Raw genomic sequence first — 23,165 nt, forward strand, 5'->3', positions numbered from 1 at the left:
TATATGTGGAGTAGAAATGACATTTATATTTCACTTCTTGACTACCCCCAGAGCATGCTGTGATAGTTATGTTCCTACAGGAGAGCCATCCTGCAAAAACATTGCTCATATTCTTTAATCAGACCCAGAAACATTTTCATACTCTGTAGGAAGAAGTAGTTCCATCAAAAATATGAATCTCACAGGGTCTCTAACACTAATCTTCTTCATGGTCTTGATGCAGCAAATGGCCTCCTCTGGAATTCATCATTTCTAATATCATAATAAAACGTCATTAAAAGCTGTAAAGGGGCAGCTCATGCAATAATTTACAGGACATCATTTTCAACTGAACCCTCAGGATACCAGGGCTGAAACGCAAGGAAGCAGCAAGGATTTGGTCCTCTCCTCCACCACCAGCTTCCCTCTCCTCCCTGTGGCTGAGCAATTCCTCACCACTTGCTCTTCTTGAGGCTTTGAAACTCCACTGCAAGAGATTACACAGTGACACACAGCTTAAGCAACCACAGCACTGTGTTATGAAGCAAAGCACAGTAAGAAATGCATTTATTCACAGAGAATGGCACTGCCACACATGTGAACCTCAACTACTTTTTGAAAAGCATAATGTCTTTACACAGGTAAAAAGGGGACTATTTAGGGATGGAAGAGCTGTTTAGATAGTATGGACAGATGAACAGATACGGTGGTAATCTCCTGGGGTTTGTTTTCTTTCTTTCTTTTCTTTGGAGATTCAGGATTCAGGACCTGGTCAGGAAACGAGTACCATTCTCCAGAAAAGAACAGGGTAATTTGATATCATAGGCATCACACCATTATAATATACTCACTTAGGAACTGTAAGAATAGATAAAAAAAATAGTGTCTGTTTGTATATATCTACACACACACACACCTCTATACATACACACTTAAAAATAATTCCTGTTAGATTTAATATATGAAATGAACTTCAGACAGGAAGACACCACTTGTTTCTTCCAACATCGTCTAACCTCTGTTTTGCCTTCACCTAATGGAAGTGATTCTGCGTCACAGAACATGACTAGCACCCTGGAACCACACAGAGGAATCACATTTTCTCCCTGCCTGGATTGGATCTCTCAGAGGGTTCTCCATGTGATTAGGGCTTAAGTGCTGGCACAGCAGTAAAGGGCAGTGTAGGCAGTAGCCAAAAACAATGCCTTGGACTGCCTAGGTTAAGAATGATGAGAAGCAATCTACAGGCAGTATGACAGTCAGGAATTAACTCTCGTACAGTGTTTGGTAAGGTGTTGCTCATGGCTTAGGGACAGCTAACCTACAAGTACTACTACACCTTGTAAAGAAGCAGTGCATTTAATTGTTGGTGCCTCTCCCTGCATCTGCCCAGTTTTCAGTTCTGCTAAGACAGAATACACCTTGGTTCCTGCAGAACATTAAGGATTTAATTCTCATGTGAATTATAGCAATGGGCAATGGCTAGTTAAGGCTCAACTGTGGTTCTCCATCCTCCATGGTTCTCATCCTACTGGAGAGCTTATTCAAGCAAAAAGAAAAACCAAACAACAACAACAAAGAGAAAGAAAAAAACCTCCCCCCCCTACACACACACACACAACTCAGTGGCAAAAGAGTTCAAAATTTGCTTCTTGATGAGGAGTGATTTCTCCATAATTATTAGGTTGTAATTCAATTGGCTAGGCTCTGCCATACACAAAAACGTCTAGAGAGAGGCTCCAAGGTCACAGATCTTGGCTCTTTACCAGACAGAGCTACTCAGCACAAAACTTCACTGAAAAGGCGCATCACTTTGACAGAGTCTGATGCCCCCTGCAGAGCAGAACTCATAGAGCAGGTCAAGCCATGTAAGAGAATTCAATCTTCCAATACACACCCAGGCTTTTTATACAGCATGGCAAGAACACCTTCCCAAGGCACTAGCAGCATTAATTTTTATACAGCATCAGTTAGAGCAACTCCCACACAGTTTGCACTAGCAGCCCTCTGAATGTAGAGTACCCCCTCCAGTCTTGTCCCTGATGAACAAGGATAAATAATATGAATTGCTATTCTTTAAATTACTTTTACAGAATATATATATATATATATATATATATATATATATATATATATATATATATATATATATTGCCAGAAGGTGATCTCAGTTTGGAAGAAATCAATGAGACTTACTGTGTTGCTGATGCCCAGTGCTCGCTGCAGTCCATCTGACATTACCCCCATGCAGTGTAGCTTTTCTAAGAAGCCTGAAAGCCAAAGCTATTGGAAGAGAACTGAGATACGAAGATAGCTAGAGGTGATGGTGAAGTCATACCAAGCTGCAGCCACAACAAGATTGTGTAAGCTTGATACTGCAGAAGCCCTCTAGTTTTTATATATGGATTATTGTGATTTACAGCTCATTACTTCAACTGAGTTTGGTTTGCAAACACCATATTTTAACTCATGTTTTCTGAAGATGAGTAAAGGATGGGAAAAGTCTGTTTCTGGTGTCAGGCAGGGCACCTACCTGGTAGTATGTAAATTCCTGTGTAATAGCAGGGAAGACTTTGTGAGCCAAGTTTAAAGGAGTTCAGGGGGATCATACCTCATTTCTTTTTTTCCTGAATAATGTAGTATGTTAATCCACCAACAACGTATTTTCCTGTCATTATTACCTCTTACTCATCTCAGTGCTATTTTCAGAGTTGTATCTGGGTACTATCCTTACAATGTTACTTCACTCCCTCTCCTTGCACTCAGGCATGGTTAAGGGTTTTGTCACTTTACTTTCAGCTTCTATTTCTGCATATATTTTTAGTAACGACAAACACAATACTGCATTTGCAGCAGCAGCATACAGGCATCTCCACCATAAACACAACACTTCAGAATACGCAGCTGAGACCTGCAATGGCAATTTCTTCCCTGTTGCCTCATGTGTTAAAATCACAGCCATCATTCCCCTACAGATCTCTTCCAGAATTACTACGTAAGTCCCTCTTCTGCCCAGTAACTTTAAAATAATTCTGTAGTCCAGCCCCAACCTATTAGTTTATTTTTATCCAATTGAAGTTCATTTCACTGTGGTGCAGTATGGGGTAATGTTTTCCTCTTTCAACTGTTATTAGCCCTGTATTTCAGTAATGAGCCTGTTCTCATCTAGCTCATTAATGAAAAACATTAAATGAAACAATATCCAGACATTTTAGTAGCGAAAAAACAGCTCTGCCCAGAACTTAATGTCACCAAGTTTGTGCTGTCTTCATCTGAATGCCTTTCAAACTGACTGGATACAAGCACTGCTACCAAGCTATACAGATATAGAACACAACAGTAAAAGGGTTTTAAACTATGGGTGGTTTTCTTTCCCCCTAAAGCCATCAATCAGTTCCACCCTCAAAACATACTTCAAACTTACTCTGAAATCAATACAAATTCACTGTCGAGATGCATGTGGCAACAAAAACAGCCCTACTGGCAAACATCATTTTTGGCCCTCACCAGTTCCATATACTGATTTAAACTTGGCAGCTATAAAGACATCTTCCCTCGATATCTTTCACTTTAAATATTCTAGCTTGGCACTCAAGGAATATTTGAATACTGCAAAAATAACTCAGTCTCTGTGCCAAATCTTCAGAATAGAGCCTCATCCTGCTAGGAACACACATTTCTGTATGGTTTAACACTCATTTTACTTTAACTTCTCTACAGCAAGCATTGTTGCTTTATTTATTTATTTTTGCACGAAGGATCTGTGCTGCAACAGTATACAGGAAGTTCTTTCCGAATAGAGATCCTGAGGGTAAAATTTAAAGGATAGGGATATCACAACAATATGTATTTTCAGAACATACTTAAGAATGACAGAAATAAATCAGTCTTCTCAGATCCCACATACGATCTCAGCATCTGCTGAAGTGGCTGGTATATCCTCTTTGTTTAGCAGTAAAGTATCATTTTGGTTATTGCAAGTTTTGCTTATTTTCCCAATAACACTGTAATGCCTGTGCCCCCTCTTTCTGAGGGTATGTTTTCCTTTGCTTTTGCTCAAGTATTAGAAGCAAAATCAGTCGGCAAACCACTCCTGGGTTGCACTCCAGATGCTTTCTGAAACAATGTTTTGAAAAGATGGAGATGAATCTGGCAGCATTCACTTTCTAATCTGTGTGGAAGCCCCTGGGTTTAGGAGCAGACTGGGACTCAGCATTCTCAGAAATTCAGTTTCTTTATCATGCTTCAGTGAAAGAGCATGACGATACCCTAGGCTGATACAACAAATTTAACAAGTGAACACAGCAGCAGCCTACCTTCTCTCTGTTATAATCCCCTTCTCTTTGTGAATCTGTGAGAGATGGTAACAGGTATTTACAGTTGTCTTACACAACCACATACGCAGCATCAGTGAGATAGACAAGGAGAGTGCAAACGACCTCCCTGGGTTATTCCATCTTCTGCAGTGCTCAAGAAGTCACCCAGATGCATCTCTGCTGACTGAGGGGTAACAAAAACATTATTTTGAAATAACCTAAATTGCTTGTACTCATCCCTCCAGCCCACAGGATATTTATTCCCCTTTCAACTTACTATATTGTCTTCTGTCTCTTGCACGGTTTTGGATGAACAGGTGAAACTACTCGTGCCTCCTCCAAGCTTTCAGACAGCGCAAGAGGAGGCTTCTGAGTGCTCCCACTCCTCAGCAATAGCATATACCAAAGACTATAGTGATGCACAATTTCCTCAACTATTTCCATTTCAGAAAACAAACCCCACACTCAGAAGCTTTGCATGAGGGACTGAGGACCGTGGATAAAACAAACCAGTTATGATTCAGCTGGGGAGAAGGAAAGAAGTGCTGCTGGATAGCCCTGTGAAACATTCAGCAGAACAGGTAGTGGGGGTGCATCACTCCCACAGGCAGTAGGCACGACCATGGCTGACTGGCCAGCTCCTTCTCTCCAGAACTTGCAAACCTGCTATTTAGCTGACATTACTGTAATGCTGTCTTTGGTTTTCAAATGAGGTGAGGAACCTTGGCTTTGTTGGTTCCCCTTCTAGCCTCCCTATGATTGCTTGCCTTGGACTGTTCTTCCTCTTCAGAGACCCCCAAGGCTGTGCAACCTATTGCTCTGTGTGCCATCATGCCCTTTGATGACCAGTGAACTTGTGACACTCTCCTGCAAGAAACACTTCCTTTCCTCACTGATGTAATGAAGGTCTCAGGAGAGACCTTATTGCTCTCTACGACTGCCTGAAAGGAAGGTGTGGGAAGCTGGGGGTCAGCCTCTTCTCAGAGGTAACTAGTGATAGGACTAGAGGGAATGGCCTCAAGTTGCACCAGGCTGGAAATAGGAGACATTTCTTCTCAGAAAGAGAAGTCAGGCACTGGAACAGATTGCCCAGGGCGGTGGTGGAGTCACTGTCCCTGGGAGTGTTCAAGAAAAGGTTGGATGTGGTGCTTAGGGACATGGTTTAGTGGGTGACAGTGGTGGTAGGGGAATGGTTGAACCAGATGGCCTTGGAGGGCTTCTCCAACTTTAACGATTCTATGAAGCACAAACCACACAAGTCTCATGTACAAGACATCAACTTCTAATGTGATGTCTGTAATGAGATGCTTTGGATACCCCTTTGTCCTCTATAATAGCTGTAATTCATTGTCAGAGCAGAATACGTCCATTCTGAATTACACTACTCTTCAGGAAACAGCATGGCTCAAAGGCTAAATCACTACATCAAGTTCTGTGAAATTTGGGTTTGCTTCCCGTCTTGCTTCAGCTCCCCACTTTAAACAACCCATTTAACTTTCTGTCTCTGTGAAGCATAGAAAAAGTCCTGCCGTAACACAGGATATGAACCCTTCACAATCTGTCTTCAGTACTGAGGCTGCAGAGATGGGTAAGTGACAGGCACACTGTTCAAGTTCTGTTTCTTTTAGACAAGTTTTAAGTACATGTCAGACCATAAGTCCCCTTTACCAAATCTGATCTCACACCTTGCTCTGGAAGCATCAGTAAAAGCGAGAAGCGAGACACCGGTCCTTGCTGAGCCACACCAAGTATCTGTGTTCTTACACACTGATAGAGAGATGTTGCCTTAGTCTGCTGCACACTTTGGTTGTGCTAATATCAAAGCCATCCAGCCCAGTAATTTGCACCGTGACATCTGAAGGATCTCCACTGCTCTTCTCAGCACCAGTCGAGACATCAAAATTCTAAAAATCCTTAGCTTCGATACACAAATCCACATGCTGTTTCTGACAGCTGTTCTTCTCCCCTTGCACCCCAAAACTTAAATATTTAAACTACTTAGTTTCAAATTATCCCACACCAAGTGCTATCACACAACAATCCCATCAAGATCAGAGATCAAACAGAGATCAAAGCAAAAGGATTGATTTTCTGGAGGAAGGTGCTCAAAAGAAAAAATAAACATCCTGGTGTTTCAAGGCTTCAGAAAACAGACTGATACTGGTATCATGAAACAACCATATACTGCCTCAGATACACCATGGACATTTTAAAGCCCTTTCTTGGAAAATATTTTCTGTTTCTGTGTGTATCTCAACCCCTCTGTACTCACTACATTTGGACTGGAGACAAAACCAGAAGTTATAACCTCGACCTGTCCCAAGAGTTATCTGGACTTAGATAAATGAACACCTGAAAAGCCCTGAGAAGGCTTTGAAAATAAACTAGCTTGTTTTGAAATACTGCTGCCTAAATGTTAACATGTTATTATAAGTAAACATTGAAGCACTTGAAAGCCTCATGTATTTTCTTACAGTAAAACAGGGCAAGTCTGTGAAAGGCCAATTGGCTTCACTCACCATTATGTTGCAGACCAAATCCAAAGTATAGTTAGTGATATTTCAGCAACACATTGTCTCAAACAAGGATTACATTACCTGTGACTTGCTTCTCTTCTGTACATTCCTTAACCCACTACAACAACAAACCAAAGGCCTGATCCAGCACCATTAGTCATTGCAGGGCATCTGCCAGTTGACTTTAACAGTGCAGTAGGTAAGACCCCAAATCCTCCTTTTCTGTTCTAGTTTTTCCTTAATTTATAATGAAATGATAAATTTCATAATGAAAGACAATGAATTTCGGGATAAGGCTAAGTTGTAAAACTTCTGAAATTCTCCAGCACTTTGAAGACAGATTATTTTTCCTTTCATGTAGCTATTTAATAATGGTTCAGTTGGAGACTGGAAGCAACGTAAGCTGGTACTCATCCCTCTGACAAATAAGTTGCATTGGGTATTTTAACAGGGTCGTATTGAAGTCCGTCACCTAATCAGCATTGCTTTCTTAAGCCGCTTAGAGCTCATCAAGAGCTAACCAAAAGAGACTCTGATCCCTACCACATAGCTAAATACACCACGCAAGGTAAAAATACAGAGTAATTGCTCCGATTTAGTGACATTTTGGACAGTTCTGAACTTATGACACATAGTGCATGGCAGTGGGAAACCAGGCCCAGCAGCAGCAGAGTGATTTCAAAATTTGTCCTAGCAGCTGGTAAATTCTATTATCCAATCAAATATCCAATACCAAAACAAACTTGCCTGTGAAATAGGTTGAACTCCAGTAATAAGCTTACTTTGAGTATAAGATTTGCTTCCCTCCCTCCACACAGCCTTTCCTGGTTTACTCATGCATTGGTGGAAGCTTTGAAAATGCATTAATTTGCTTCCTAGATTAGCACAGTGTTCACGATTTATTATTCAAGTTTGAGAGACATGATTGCTGGATTTCCCCCCCCCCCCCCCAATTATTTTTAAAGGATTATGTGTTAGAAATATGTGCCTCCATACTTCCACTTGCTTTACATATCCTCTAACAAAGCATCAGTTTGTTAGCTTCAGTTCATACCGCACACTTAATAAAATAATAGATGAAAGAAAGCTCAATGCAAAACAGTTTGCATTTACCTTCCCTGCTTCTGTGTTCCAAGAACAGATACTTTTGTAGACAACAGTAATTTTGAAAGGAAAGGGCATTATCTCCCACTTGACTCAGAAGTTGCTTTCAATGCACTAAGTTTGTTTGTTTATCAGCACTTCTGAGTGCTATTCAAAATATGAAAGCACTTATTATTAAAAGCTTAAAATGACAACAAAACACCACCACTACCTCCCTCTGATAAAATTCAAGCTATTTCACACTGACAAAGGTGTTTTGAAGATTAAGAAACCTTATCTCTTGGCACATCTGGGGAAGCAATGCCAAAGAAAGATAAAATCCAGATCTGAACATTGTAGCGGTGGCCTATTGTTGCCTGCAGACTTGAGAAGCAGGCTAGACTGGACAAATACTACCACAAATGTTAGCCCCTCTAGGGTAAGCAGCACACTGCATGAGATTCAGAAAGATGCTTTCCTCCTCCAAAGCTGGGGAATGTTGTAAGCAGCCAGAAGCTGCTGAGCGTTGGTGGAACAATGAGGACAATTTCCAGACTCCCCCCTCCAAGTCTGCAGCAGTCAGAGATTCACAGGCTCCAGGAGACCACGAACAAGACCTCCATCACTGTCACACAGCCACGCTCAGCTGTGAAGGAAGAGCTCAGGTTGTATCTGCTGCTCCCAGGACACCTTCTGTTGCTATTTCCAGCATCTATTTACTGTCAAAAACCTGAGCAATTGCAGAGGCAACGAACCAAACTTCTCTCCATCCCCTCTTGTCCTAGCTAAGCTCTCCCATCACTGATCTGTAGTGTCACAAAGCCTTGTGTCCTCTCCTCATGATCTTGCAAACCCTGCATTCTCCAATGGCCAAGGGGAATAGGGAAAGACTGACTGAACCTTACTCATGGTCTAATGGATTGAAAGCTATTTGGGAAAAAAAAATCCATCAAGGATTACAAAACATAATAATCTGTATGACACCTTTTGCTCCAAGAAATGCTCAGGCCAGAGGAGCAATGGACACAGGCCACAGAAGATGGCAAAGTCAGTACCCTAAGCCAACCACACATTTGATCTCATTCAGCAGAGCAGTTCTTAGCCTTGTCTTACACATGGCCACATAACCCCAGCTCATTTTAATCCTCGTTAAGTCTATTTGTCTGTATAACAACAGGACACTCCTGCCACACTTTGGAAGACACTTTCCAAATCCAGAGATCATTCCTGGTTCTGTAAAGGATGCAGTCTCAAAGCAAACCAGTAATTCCGAGGTGTAGACAGTACACTTCCCAACAGCTAGGGACTTCAATCGTAGGACGAACCAGACAAGTCTTTTAGTGACTTGTTCCAGTCACTGCAAAGCAGGGGGACCCAACCAGACCAAATGCAGAATGGGTCAAAACCAAACCACGTCTCCTCATTACCACTACCACGCCGTCCTGAGCTCTCAAACAATTCAGTGTCTGTTTTTATCAGTTCATACTCATGCTATTTCCATCCAGAAGAGGCTGCATCACTAACAGCCGCTTCATTAAAACTGACCTTAGAAAAATACCCAGCGTTCTCCATATTATACACTGTGATTGCCAAAGTGTTTCCTGCTTCTTACACACTAGAAACAACAGCATTCAACTGCACATGCACTGTTCATGTCCTTCACAGTGTCCCTTGGCTTGTTTCCCCTGTAAGACAGCTACATCCAAAAAGTACTGAGGCTGGCTTGATTTGTACTTATTTACTGTCAACTTATAAAATATGTTTTTCAAAACACTCACTAGGCACATGTCCTAAATAACACTTAGCTGACGGCATGAGTCCAACTCCCTCTTGCAGCAAAAGCCTGCACTACTAGATAAGCTCTGAAGCATGGGCTGGAAGGTCAAAATACATGCACTTCTTCCCAGCACAGACAGGACTCATTTGAGACAACCTCTCCTACTGGAAAGGGTAAAGGCTGTCAATTTTGCATCATAAGTAGGGTAAGCCAGAACTCCAATTGGGCTATACTTTACAGATTAAAGTTAATCAAAACTAAGCATCTCCATGGCACTGCAAAAGCCTCCATTTCAGCTCTAGAAATGATGAGACAAATAGGAGAAAGTTGTACTACAAAGAAAGAAAGAAAAAACAAAAAACACAAAACACACCAGAAAACACTGCCTGAAATGGAAAATTCTGGATTTGTGTTCACATACTTAAATGGCCTAAATAATATTTAAGTGCACGCTCATTTGACCAAGAAATATGCTGCTGACTCCTGCATTGTACTCAGAGGCCTGTTACACACAGGCAGTGAGCAAAGCCACCTCCAGTGCACTTCTGTGGATAGGAGGTTTTGGGGATCCAATGATGCAACCCCCAAACATGCTGTTCAGTGCAGCTGGATACAGAGATGAATGCATGCCACATCTGCTATTTAATGTCCAAGTCAGATCTTCGTCTCTAGGAGAACTTTCAGTCAGCACCCTCTTCCCCCTTTTTGTGGATAACAGGAATTTCTGATAATGAATAGCCTCATCCAGCCCCAGCTCACCCCAGTGCACTGACTAATGATTCACAAATAGAAAAAAAAAAAAAAAAAAAAAAACTTCTCCTATAAAACTGTTTAGGAGTGAGTGTATTGTTCCACATCCCATGGAGCATAACACGAGTAGTCTTCCTGAGATTAATAGCTCTAGTCTACACTGGAAGAGACCGCAGAGATTTTTGACAGCTTTTGTAAGATCATACAGCACCTTCACAGATAATAAAAGCTAAAACTTCTCCATATCTTCTTTACATTCTAATGGCAGACACCAAAGGGAAACATCAGAAGACTATTCCAGTCATTCTCTGGTTAGCACATCTTCTGAACATGTCATTTGGCTTCGGCATGACCATGCACACACATTCGCAATTCATTTTTGAGGAATGAATTGAGGAATATTCCTCAACATGTATATTCCAGAAGTACTTAGTAAACACAAACTAAAACATTTTGAGGCAGTAAACCAACAGCCTGATTGCATAATGCTCTACACTACTCACATATTAAATGCTCTCACTTCAGTCCCAGTTTAGCAATCTGTCATGATTTTGGCTGGGATAGAGTTAATTTGCTTCACAGAGGCTTGCATGATGCTATGTTTTGGATTTAGCATGAAAACCCTGGTGCTAACACACTGATGTGTTAGTTATTGCCAGTGTTTGCATAGAGCCTAGGGCATTTCAGCTCCTCTTGTCGCCCTGCCAGCGAGGGGCTGGGGGTGCACCAGGAGCTGGGAGGGGACAGAGCCAGGACAGCTGGCCTGGGCTGGCCAAAGGGATGTCACACACTGTGTGGTGCCGTGCTCAGCAATAACAGCTGGTGTAACGAAGGAGAAAGGGGGGACGTTCAGAGTGATGGCATTTGTCTGCCCAAGAAACCATTACAGGTGATGAGCCCTGCTGTCCTGGAGGGGCTGAACACCTCCTGCTGATGGCAAGCAGCGAGTGGGTTCCTTGGTTTGCTCTGCTTTACCTGGTAAGCTGCCCTTGTTTCGACTCATGAGTTCTCACACTTTTACCTCTTCAATTCTCTCCTTAATTGCACCCAGGTAGAGTGAGTGAGCAGCCTTGCGGTACTGAGCTGCCTGTCAGGTTAAGCCACAACATAACCTTTTGTAGTTAAAAAAGCAAGTTGCATGGCTGCCAAACTATAAGTACTTGCCAAATGCTTAATAAGATTTAAAGGGAAAAAAAAATGAGAAAACAAAAAACACTAATACATTGTGGATGATAGCACCACAACAAAGAAAAGAAGAAAGTACACTACTCATCTCACTGTGCTTCATTTTGTTAAAAAAAGCAGCTGTAGAAGTTATTTAAAGGTCAGGTTAGCTCAATGCCCTTTATCCCGGCTTTTTCAAATCACTAGCAAAAATTATAATCCAGTAAACTTCCTGGATAGTTTTCACCTTTGTAGCAGTAGTTCATCATACATTCCCAATCACCTGAGACAACCCAAGTGTCACAGACAGAGGGGAGCCAAGTCTGGAACCATAGCTAAGGGCGTCTGTTGTTTCCTTCCCTCCTTTTCTCTTATTCCAGGTATTCTGGAATACTTTGTTTCATAGTTGAAACACTCAGATGAAGCATTTAATCACCGGGTATGCAAGCTAAACAGATGAAAGAATAGATGAAGAAAAGATCAAACATTATTTAATAGGAACAGGGACATTTTAAAAGGCAGCGAAGCATTTGAAAAACATTTTGGTGATTTGTTTTAGATCATGGTGGAAACCATGACACAGTTTCATTCTAGACAGGAAAAAACAGAATCTGTACTTCCAAAAGAAGAGAACAGAATATATTACATCTCACCCCAAGAGAAACACCTTTTAAGTTGATATGACATTCTGGTACATTAGGAACACTACAAAAAAGATCCTTTCAGAACACTTGGGCTTGAGCTGATGAAAGACCAAGCACCCTCAGCTCCCATTGGAGCTGGCAGCACTCAGCACCTTTTAGCAGGGTATCTACCAGGCATCCATCTTCTAGGGAAAAAAAGATCCTCAGCTTTGCTTCATGCATTTTGGATGGATGACAATTTGGGGAGGGGCTACTATTGTTATAAACTGCAATTCTGTATTTTTACAGTCAAAAGTAGAAAAAAACACAACCACATAACATTGTTTCAGAGCTCCAGATTACCCAACCACTTTCAGCACAAACTATCTCTTTGCTACCTTCCTATACTGAATAAAGAAACCGAACCCTTACTACAAAGGTGTGAAATATGACCTCAGTTGGTCTAGCCATGCAAACATAAGCAGCACAGTTTTCCATCACAAGCATATATACATGAAAATAAGCACACAAACTATTCATCACTGAAATCCCCCTAGAGGAAACCACTAGTGATTCCAATTTCTGGCAGGCTACTTGAAAAGGGAAAATAATGCATTTGTTTACATTGATTTATGCCTACCCTAGCATTTCAGTACTTCCATATAGTTATCAGTTGATAATATAGAGCTGTTGAGAATAGTGAAAAAAGATTAAACCAACATATGCTACTGTAGGTCAAACAGAAAACATCCAAAGTTGTAAAAGTTTAAATTAAAAACCACACTTTCAGATTTTGAATCTTCTTTCTCCCAAACTATATTATTTGCAATGTCCCATGGACTGTAAGGACTACACAAGCAGATATGCTCACAAACTAAGCACCCATAACTTACACCTACTTTGAAGGAACAAGATCATAAAAAATCACAGAATAGCCTGAGTTGGAAGGGACCCACAAGGATCACCAAGTCCAACTTCTGGCTACACACAGGACCACCAAAAACAAAACCATACATCTGAGAGCATTGTCCAAACACTTCTTGAACTCCGACAGCTCGGTGCTGTAATGACCACTGCCCTGGGGAGCCTGTCCCAGTGCCCGACCACCCTCTGGGTGCAGAACCTTTCCCTAACCCCCAGCCTGACCCTCCCCTGTCCCAGCTCCATGCCGTTCCCTCGGGTCCTGTCGCTGTCCAGCAGAGCTCAGCGCCTGCCCCTCTGCTCCCCTCGTGAGGGAGCTGCAGGCTGTCATGAGGCCTCCCCTCAGTCTGCTCTGCTCTGTGATGAACAAACCAAGGGACCTCAGCTTTCCCCCCTACATCTTGCCCTCTCAACCCTTCACCATCTTTGTAGCCCTCCTCTGGACACTACTAGTTTTATGCCCTTCTTATATTGTGGTGCCCCAAACTGCACACAGTGAGGCTGGAGGTGAGGCCACACCAGCACAGCACAGAAGGACAATCCCCTCCACTGACCGGCTAGCAGTGCTGGGTTTAATCACCCCAGGGTATGGTTGGCCCTCCTGGCTGCCAGGGCACAATACTGGCTCACATTCAACTATCAACCAAAATCAGATCCCTTTCTGTGGGGTTTCTCTCCAGCCTCTCATCCCTCACTCTATACACATAGCCAGGGTTGCCACAATCCAGGTGCAGAATAAGGCACTTGCTCTTGTTAAACTGCACATTGTTGGTGATCGCCCAGTCCTCTCATTTGTCAAGATCTCTCTGCAAGGCCTCTGCACGCTCAAGGGAGTCAACAGCTCCTCCCAGTTTAGTACCATCTGCAAACCTACTCAGTATACCTTCAAGTCCTGCATCCAAGTCAGTCATAAAAACATAGAAGAGAACTAGACCCAAAATGGAGCCCTGTGGAACCCCACTGGTGACTGTCCACCAGCCTGATGTAACCCCATTTACTAGAACCCTGTGAGCCCAACCCATCAGCTAATCACTTGCCCATCACATTATGTCTTTGTCTATCTGTATGCTGGAAATGTGCTCCAGAAGGATTCTGTACAGTACTGAAAGCTTTGTCAAATAGATATGTATGGGTAAAAATCCTATTCTCCCTGTTCTGATCTTTGAAGAGACTGCTGTTTAACAGTTCTGTTATTTGCTAACATTTTAGTTAGATATTGATTATAGATATATTAGAAATAGATATTGATTTTTAATAAATACTTTTTGGATTTAGTAACGTAGTTAATCTCTATCTGCAGAGCAGTAGAAGACATTACAGTTTTTCTTTAAATACAATAAGCCCACTATAAGGGCTAAACCCTCTACTTAAAGCTACATTTTCATTACTTGGTCTGCTTTGCACCTACGTTTTTAATTATTTGCATGTTTGAGTATGTCTGAGCATATGCAAAGCAGTATCGTCTCATATGAAAGATACAGAACAAGTTGTAATGCAGTAAGAACTGCAGAAACTTACCAAATATAAAACATTTGCAGAGTTAAAAAATTTTTAGAAGTGCAGTTCTGATACACAGACAGAAGAGGAAGGAAGTTTTCAGCCAAGAGATGAAATGAAACAGAAATTCAGTGAGGTGGAAAGAAAGGAATAATTCCAGATGGCAATGCAGCCTTTTCCTCTGCTGCACCTGCCAACATAGTGGGATCCTAGGAGGGTCAGAGAAGAAGCCAGCTCTGCAGGAACTAAGGCAGAGGAGACTGCTTTATTAAATAAGAAACTCCTGCTGGGAAACCGAGAAAAAGCAGTTTCAAACTACTTCTTGTATTAGATGGGCAGGTAACTTAAGGGCCTGAATTACCCATTTTCCGTGGCAGTAAGAGGAACCATACAGCCTCATTCTCTGCATACTAGAAACACATCATGGCAGAGTGAATTAATGGTGAATTCTACAAGAAACTGTGACACAGAAATATTTCTGAACAGACTGGTAATAACCTATTAGCATGTCGAAGGCCAGTGAGAGGTTTTCATCATACAGTAAGTGATGAAAAAAAGCTCATTATCAAGAAAATAGCTACCAAAGGGAAAGAAAAAAGTCAGGAATGTCAGTTATGATGATCTTCATTTTCAGACCAGAAAATAAAGTGTGAAGTACTTATTTCAGGTAGAAGAACACTGAAAAAGAAGAGAGGGTGCACTGGAAAGAGTTCTTCTAGACCTTGATGTCTAGGCCAAAAGCTAAGTGAGCAACTTGCATTATAAACTTATTTAGAAGGTTACCTGCATTATTAGTTCCCAGTTCTAAGCAGAAGTAATTTTGTACAGACCCTGGAAAGGGAAGAATAGGTACTCTGTTGACCACTAGTGGACAGATAAGGATGAAACAGGTCCCAGACACTTCCCAAATACATTACTCTAAGGTAATCCAATGTATTGGCTCTTCGGGCTCAAAATTACAGAGCTCCCTAGTAACACTTAAAAAGTGAAAATGTCGCGTATGTATGTAACCGACAAGGAAGTATTTTTAGCCCTTTTAAAGATGAAAGAAGTTCCCCATGGGGCTGAAAATGAGAATTGTCCGCCCAAGAAGTAATCACTCAAACATCTGCAAGATATTAAAATGAAAGACAGGAATTTAAAGTATCATTAGGAAAAGAGCTGCTATATTACTTCAGCAGTGCTGTCATTCACAAATGGCTAAAATATTGCAGTTACAACATGCATGCTTTTCCCAGGTCTCCTGGCACTATCTCCCGTACCTTAATACACTTACGAAAAATCTTCAACACTGACAGACATCGTCCCTTCTTATAACATGATTTTTTGTAAGGTCTTGCTTTTTCTTTTCAAAGCATGATGATGGTAGGAGAGTAGGGAATACAAATTTCAAGTCTCTGAGCCTCTTTCTAAATTTGGGTAGCACAAAAAAAAAATTCCACCTGCCAAAAGCTCCTTCTCATTTAAAATGAGCCAACTTTAGCTCTACTGTGTCTAGTAATTGCTTTCTGGCCAATGAACAAAGAACTTTATAGGTCAAAATAGAAAAAAAAAATCTCATCTGAGAAACAAAAGACGTTCTTCAGATCCTGTGCATTCCTCCTAAGGAAGTAACATTGAGAAAATTCTGCTGCCAAGCTGGTATCACTGTGAAAATAATTTTCACTGAGAATTTCATTGCTCACAGAGAATCCTGAGGCAAAAAGAGCACATGCTGAGGCCAAAGGTTTCATCTACTCAAAGACAGCACAAAAAACATAAGAAACAAATGCTTGAAGAGTCCCAGCTCTCAAAATGAGGCACTCAAGAGGTATTTTGGGCCTTAAATTCATTCAGAAGATTTTATCTGCACTACTTGAACAATAGACACATCCCTAGCACACATCAGAATTGCTCATAAAGCTGATCTTAGGCAAGCACCAATTTTGGTGGAAGGAATAGCTACTTGGGGAAGGAAAACACTTTTTTCCCCACTGTAAATTATTCTTAAAGAGTTTCTCAGAAGCTTGGAATATCAGCACTAGGGGAAAAGGTAACATATTAGAAATGATTTGTATAAAAACTTCAGACTCATAAAACTACATACATATTTCCAGACTGTCAATAAGATAAAGTTAATTGATCACTAAGTGGGTCAATTCATGAGGAAATGCTGCCTACTGACGTCTATTTTACTGCATTGCACATAGCTCATGTCCTCAACCTGGATTAAGAAGTGAGCATTACTACAGCAGAGCAGACTCAATACTTTGCCTTCTAACCTCAGTTTGGGGGCCTAAAGATTTCAGTTCTATAAACCTGCATTATCTACAGAAAGCTATTTCTTACCCTGGTAAAATAGGCACAGGCATTCAACAATGCTACACCTTACTGACGACCATAAAACACCCCCGCAGCCAACCAAGCAGCAACCCACAATCCTTCACCTTTTCCTTAACCACACTATTAGTCTTCAGCCAGGCAGATCTTTTAACATACGAGGGAGTTTACAAGCACTAGGAGACACACACCTAAGGCTGAATATATTCCTTCATTGTTCTAATTGTCATAGCAATAGAAGATTAAATATGCATGGTATTATTTCCTGGTAGCTAAGAGATTTTGTTGTTTCTACATAGCGCATACCATTAGTTGTTACTGGTATCCTTCATTTGAGAAAAATCTGCCATTTGCAGTACAAGAGAGCACAGGTACAGCCAGCAGAACCAAAGGAAACACTATGGTATATGGAACCATCCTCACTCAAATGGAAAAGTTTGACAGATAAAGTTGGTGTTAGGGATCTCTGCATACTCTATCAGACTCTTCATCTCACAAAAAATTCTTGGCCTGAGTTGCAGAGAGTGAAATGAGTGAATGGATTTACTGGGATACTGACAAAATCCAACACTATAGAAGCCTAAGTGTTAATGAACAGTATATATTTGTGCCTGCATAAGCTTAACTGACCATTAAAAAAACAACAACAACAGATTATGTGTGATCTATCGTGTTTTTAAACATAGTATGAGCACTACCTTCAACAGAATTGTTCAAATACTGTCATGAGAAAATGCTACATTTTTGGTGTTTCACTTCTGCAACAGCATGCATGCTAGTGCAAACACAGTGTATCACCTCAATTCCAGGTAGTCCCTCTAAATAATAAGAACTTTACCAATGACTTTTAATAAAACAACATTTTTCCCTAATATACCAGGACATCATCCGTATTGGATCCATTTGGAATCCATACATCCATTTGGAAAATTCATTCTAATATTTTCAAGCTAATACTAGGTTTTCTTGACATTAGCATTGGACTGTTACTCAGGCTCCTGAACTGAATTCTATCTGGCTGGATTAAGTTCAAAGTCAGTATTCCTTCTACTGCAAGTAAAATTTATATCCTGCTCAAAAAAAAAAAACACAAACAACAACAACAAAAAAATTACTGCTTACTTCTTTGAGTATGGAAAATAAAATAAAAATAAATGCAGAGAAAATGCTATTTATAAGACATAGCAATAATTCTATGACTGCGTTAAGACAGTAATTGGAAAGTTGAAAAAATTAGTTTCCAAAAATAGTTAAAAATTCGTGTTAAAACTATAAACCTGGCATAATAGATTTCTGCTTCTGCACACTCCTTACATTACCTACTTGGGTAGCAGTACTTTTGTTAATAGCTATAACACACATATAGCATTAATGTTTGGCTGAGGTCATATAGGAAAAAACCTGCAAACAAACATGATTAATGTCTACAGTATTATTTGTTCTTGACTGATTAAATCAATGCCAGGTTTGCCTTTGCACTAACATTGCGTATTTCCATGCATCATATGTTGAACATGATAGTAAATCTACTTTCAGAAGATACTACTACTTCAACTGCACTGATACCCACAGAGCCTGTGTTGCATGCTCTGATACCGACAAATTTGTGAGCTGTACTTCTCCACTCCCCAGACAGCTCTTTTTTTTTCCAAAGATAGCATTTTAAAAGCGAAATGGACAAACAAGTGAGGTTTATGCCAATTTCTGTCAACAGAAGGGCAAACTTCAAAGGTCTTCACCATATGCCACATAAGTAATAGAAGTTTTGAAGCTGATTTCACAAAAGACAAGATTGCACACATCACTGTTACAAGAAAACCCTTCTGTCAATATGAGGGGTCACTGTCTGCACTTAAAGGCTGCAGAACCTGCCCACTGCTTAATGGTGTGCTGGCATTAACTGGCACTTAGAATCTGCAGGAGGTTATTTTTTAAGAAACAATTCAGACATGTTAATAAAACGTCTGAAAGCCTGTATTATTTACTGCCTAAGCTGCACCAAAGCTCTGAGATAGGTCTACTGTGAAAACCTGCCTTGTATTTTGCAAAAAGACTATGAAAAAGTAACTGTGAGCACTTGGTGAGAGATGCCCCAGTAAAGCCTCAGTGAAGGAAACCAGTTAAAGTTGATGCACTTCTAAAGCAATTTCACACAAGTAAGTTTGATCGTGATCTCAAAACCAAGAAAAAGACTAGAACAATATACTTAAGTTGTAAAGACCCAACGAATGCAAACCACCTCACCCCTCATCACAGCCAGTATTCTGTAAGAATATCCTACAGCCTATGGGTTGTGGAAGAATTATTAACACCAAAGGGTTTTTATAGCTCCAGCAGGGCTTGACATATGTCAAGTTACAGTTACAGATGCTGGTTTCCTATGCTGAGGAGGAGCAGGTTTTTACACCATACATTCAACATACAATCAAGCAATAAATAAATAAATAAAATCTTGTAGAAGTAAAAATGCTACCCATAGCCTGCATAAACTGTGAGGGACTACGAGGTGCATGAAGTGTTTTAAAACAGCACACCTGCATTTGAACAGAGCAACTACTGAGGACATGCTTGAGTAAAAATGCCGCTACGATTCTACAGACTTCAAATACTAAGACCCTCTTTGACCAGCGTTACAAAACGCAAGCAGCTGCTACACAAAACTTGCAAGAAGTGGGCATTTCTCCTAAGGGGGTTGTTATGAGACACCTCAGCACCCCTGCAGCCCTGTTCCTGACGGGATCGTGGAGGGGACGGGGTGCTGGAGAAGAGGTTTGGCAGGTGGGGTGCCCCTCACCAGGGCCGCCCCAGCCCCGTGGCGCTCTGGACTGCGACGATTGCTCTGCCTGGGTGCAGCCGCGGCTCTCATCTTCCTCAGGGAAAGGATGCGAAAGTCCAGGAGGGGAAGAGAGAGAGAGAGACAGAGTTCACAGCCGGCACGCCGCGATGCCGCTGGAACTGCGGCCGGGATGGAGCCCGGACAGCAACACCGCATGCTTTTTTTTTTCTTTTCTTTTTTTTTTTTTTTTTTTTAATTCTTTTTCCTGATGTTTTCGGCTGTAGCCGGGCTCCGAGGCCCAGACCCCGCGATGTCCCGGGCGAGGGGCCAGCCGCCGCCGGGCCACCGCGTCCCTCGTCCATCTCCCCCACCAGCCCCGGGGGCGGCTGAGGGGCAGGGAACCCTCGGGGCGGCCCTTACCTGGGATGGCCAGGTTGGTGAGCGGCGTGCCGTGGATGCTGTCGGGCAGGGCTGCCATCCAGTCGGCGAAACGCAGCTCGTTCTTGCCTTGAGACGAAGCCATGCCGCCGCCGTGCCCCTGCCGCTCTCCCACCGCCAGCCGCTCGCTCGCTCGTTTCAGCTCAGCCCAGCCCAGCCCAAGCCCAGCCCGGCCCGGCCCGGCTCGGCTCCGCCCGCCCGGCACCGCCCCGCTCCTCGCCGCCTCTCCCCCGCGGGGCCACCGCCCTCTCACCCCCCGCCGGGCTCCGCTCGGCCCCCGCTGCCGCCGCCCCCCGGGGGGCTGCCGGGCTCCGCCGTTTACCCCCCGGAGCCACCCGGGCGCTGCGAGCTTGGCCTGCTCCTGGGAGGGGGCTCCGGGGGAGGTCGGCTGCCTCCTCTGCCTCAGGGCGAGCAGTGGGGTCGATGACAGCCCCCTAAGCTCGGCAGGGGGTGGGTTAAATAAATGCCTGCTGTGCTGGGACAGGTGGCCCCCCAGGGGTCTCTCAGCCCATGACTGGCTCAGGTTGCTCCTCATATAAACTCTGTGCAGTGGGTTGCGTTAAAAAACATCGTTCCTCACCTGAACCCTCTTCAATGATATGTTTTTTTTTTAGGGTCTGTGATTTTGTAGTGGCTATTGAAGATGGTGTAAAGTAGTATCATCCACTATCATTCCCAACCAAACTTTATTTCGAGAGGCAGCTTCTTAAAGGTTGGCATTGGCAAAGCAATTTTATTTCTGCCTTTGGATCAATGAATTAGTGAAGCTGATAAAGCTCAGTGACCATCTTGAGCTGTTACAGCAATCCTGATCTTTTGACCTCAATGTGACCACTTATGTTGTATTAAAGTAGCTAGTAGGTGATATGTATGTGGAGTTCTGGAGATGTTCACCTGGTGGATCTGCCATAAACAATGCCTGAAGAGATACACAAGCAATGCTCGCTTTGCCCTGAAGTCCTAGGAGAGCCAGCTCTGGTCCTGTAGTTTGTGTTCTTCCTCAACATTTTCACTAGCGGCTGGCTTTGGAAGTAAGCATGGAAGGAGCAATTATTAATAACCATTATTTCTTTTTCAGTGCAAGTTTGAAAAACAAAACAAACAAAAAAACCTCTTCCTTCAAGCACAATTCAAAAGAAGGATTTCTTGAAAAATGACTGAATATTTCTGAGGTATTCAAAAAAAGGAAAATTGCTGACTCACTTATTGCAATAGAAACAGCTCTTAAGGTGGGATCCGTGTGCAGAAATGTGAACAGATGGTTGACCTTGTGAGAGACATTGGATCGCAATTGGTAGTACATGAAAAAAGGGATGGAGTAAACAGTCATGGTGACAGGTTTAATTTTTGCAGTGTTAGTTCCCTGAATACTAGTATGCTAATCTGCCCCTTCCAAAATCACTGGTATTAGTAAACATGAGGAAAAAAAAAAAAAAAATCCAGATTTTGAATATGAAGGCATAAAACCCACTAAGGACATGGAAAAGGAAGATGCTGCCTTACTTAATTTTCAAAAGATGGTAAGAAATAATAGTCAAAAATTATAAATTTCCAAAGAGCATTCAAGTGAGGAGTAATGAATATTTTTATTAACATGATTGGAACAAATCAGTTTAAGTGGCAACATTAGTAGTGGATTGCACTGTTTACCTGGAAAACGGCTGCTGAATTTTTATCCACTCCACTATGTGTTGTATCTTTTCTGACACAAAACTGATGTATATTGCTTTTTGAAAGGTTAAACATGTTATTAATAACTACTGTTGATCTCTTTCAGTCTCTAAAGCTTTGGGTCTAACTCAGAGCAAAATAAAACAAATACATGAAAGTCCTGTCATTTTTTGATGTATTATTTTTTATAATAATGCCAGAACTATCTGATATCATTCCAGGTCTCTCAGGAATGCTTTCTACTTTACTGGAGAACTGTAAGTGTCCCTCTTTGTAATAGCTAGAAATTTGTGGGCCTTTGCTTCCACAGGTAATTGGAGCTTTTGTATCTGATTTTATTTTATTTTATTTTATTTTTATTTGTTTTGTTTTGTTTTGTTTTTGTTTCAGCATGCAAAGCAGGATATCTTAAAAGTCTGGATTTTCAAACCATGGATACCCTGCTTTCTAAAAACCAGTCCCCCCCTAGTATGTCTCACACTAACCATGTTGAAGAGGTTTGCCTCTGTTTGCAATGTACTGTAACTGCTAAGATAGCAGACTTGTAATCTGTCACTGATTCCCTATGAACTTCTGAGAAAGCACACATAAGTAATTTAGAGGGAAGTGGTGCAGGAGAGGAAGCTCCAATGGGACAGAAGGTAGGAAATACTTCTCTAGCAACTTGAGAAAACACTTATGTGGAATTTTTTACTTAAAACATAAAGATAGCTTTCTCTTGAGCGCTTCAGTGATCTGTAAGTTCAGAATAACAAAACATCCATGTTTGGGAAGAGGTTAATTAAAACAAACAAACAAACAAACAAACAAAAAAACAGAGCAAATGCCTCTCTTGGTTGAAGAGCAGCTTACTTTGGTTTGGCCTAAACCTATTTTATGGATTTTAACGGATTTAGAATCACAGATTCATTAAGGCTGGAAAAGACCTCCAAGATGATCTGGTCCAACCATCCCCCTACCACCAATATCACCTGCTAAACCACATCCCTAAGCACCACATCCAGCCTTTCCTTAAACACCCCCAGGGACGGTGACTCTACCACCTCCCTGGGCAACCTGTTCCAAGGCCTGACTACTCTTTCTGAGAAGAAATGTCTCCTCATTTCCAACCTGAACCTGAGGCCATTCTCTCTAGTCCTATCACTAGTTATCTGTGAGAAGAGGCTGACCCCCAGCTCCCCCCACCTTCCTTTCAGGTAGTTGTAGAGATCAATAAGGTCTCCCCTGAGCATCCTCTTCTCCAGACTAAACAACCCCAGTTCCCTCAGCCGCTCCTCATAGGACTTGTGCTCCAGGCCCTTCACCAGCTTTGTAGCCCTTTTCTGGACATGCTCC

General features: G+C 41.9%; 1 protein-coding gene across 1 annotated transcript in view; it reads right to left on the reverse strand.

The window, feature by feature from the left end:
* PLCXD3 (phosphatidylinositol specific phospholipase C X domain containing 3) overlaps positions 1 to 20,257 on the reverse strand; it is an 86,587-nt gene extending 66,330 nt beyond the window's left edge. The window contains exon 1 of the mRNA XM_082782605.1: positions 20,142 to 20,257. Within this exon, the coding sequence (XP_082638731.1) occupies positions 20,142 to 20,244 (103 nt within the window). The 5' untranslated portion in view covers positions 20,245 to 20,257. The remainder of the gene's footprint in view (positions 1 to 20,141) is intronic.
* Between the last annotated feature and the right edge of the window lie 2,908 nt (positions 20,258 to 23,165).

This window comes from Aythya marila (assembly GCF_965140915.1).
Source record: "Aythya marila genome assembly, chromosome: Z".
NCBI lineage: Eukaryota > Metazoa > Chordata > Aves > Anseriformes > Anatidae > Aythya > Aythya marila.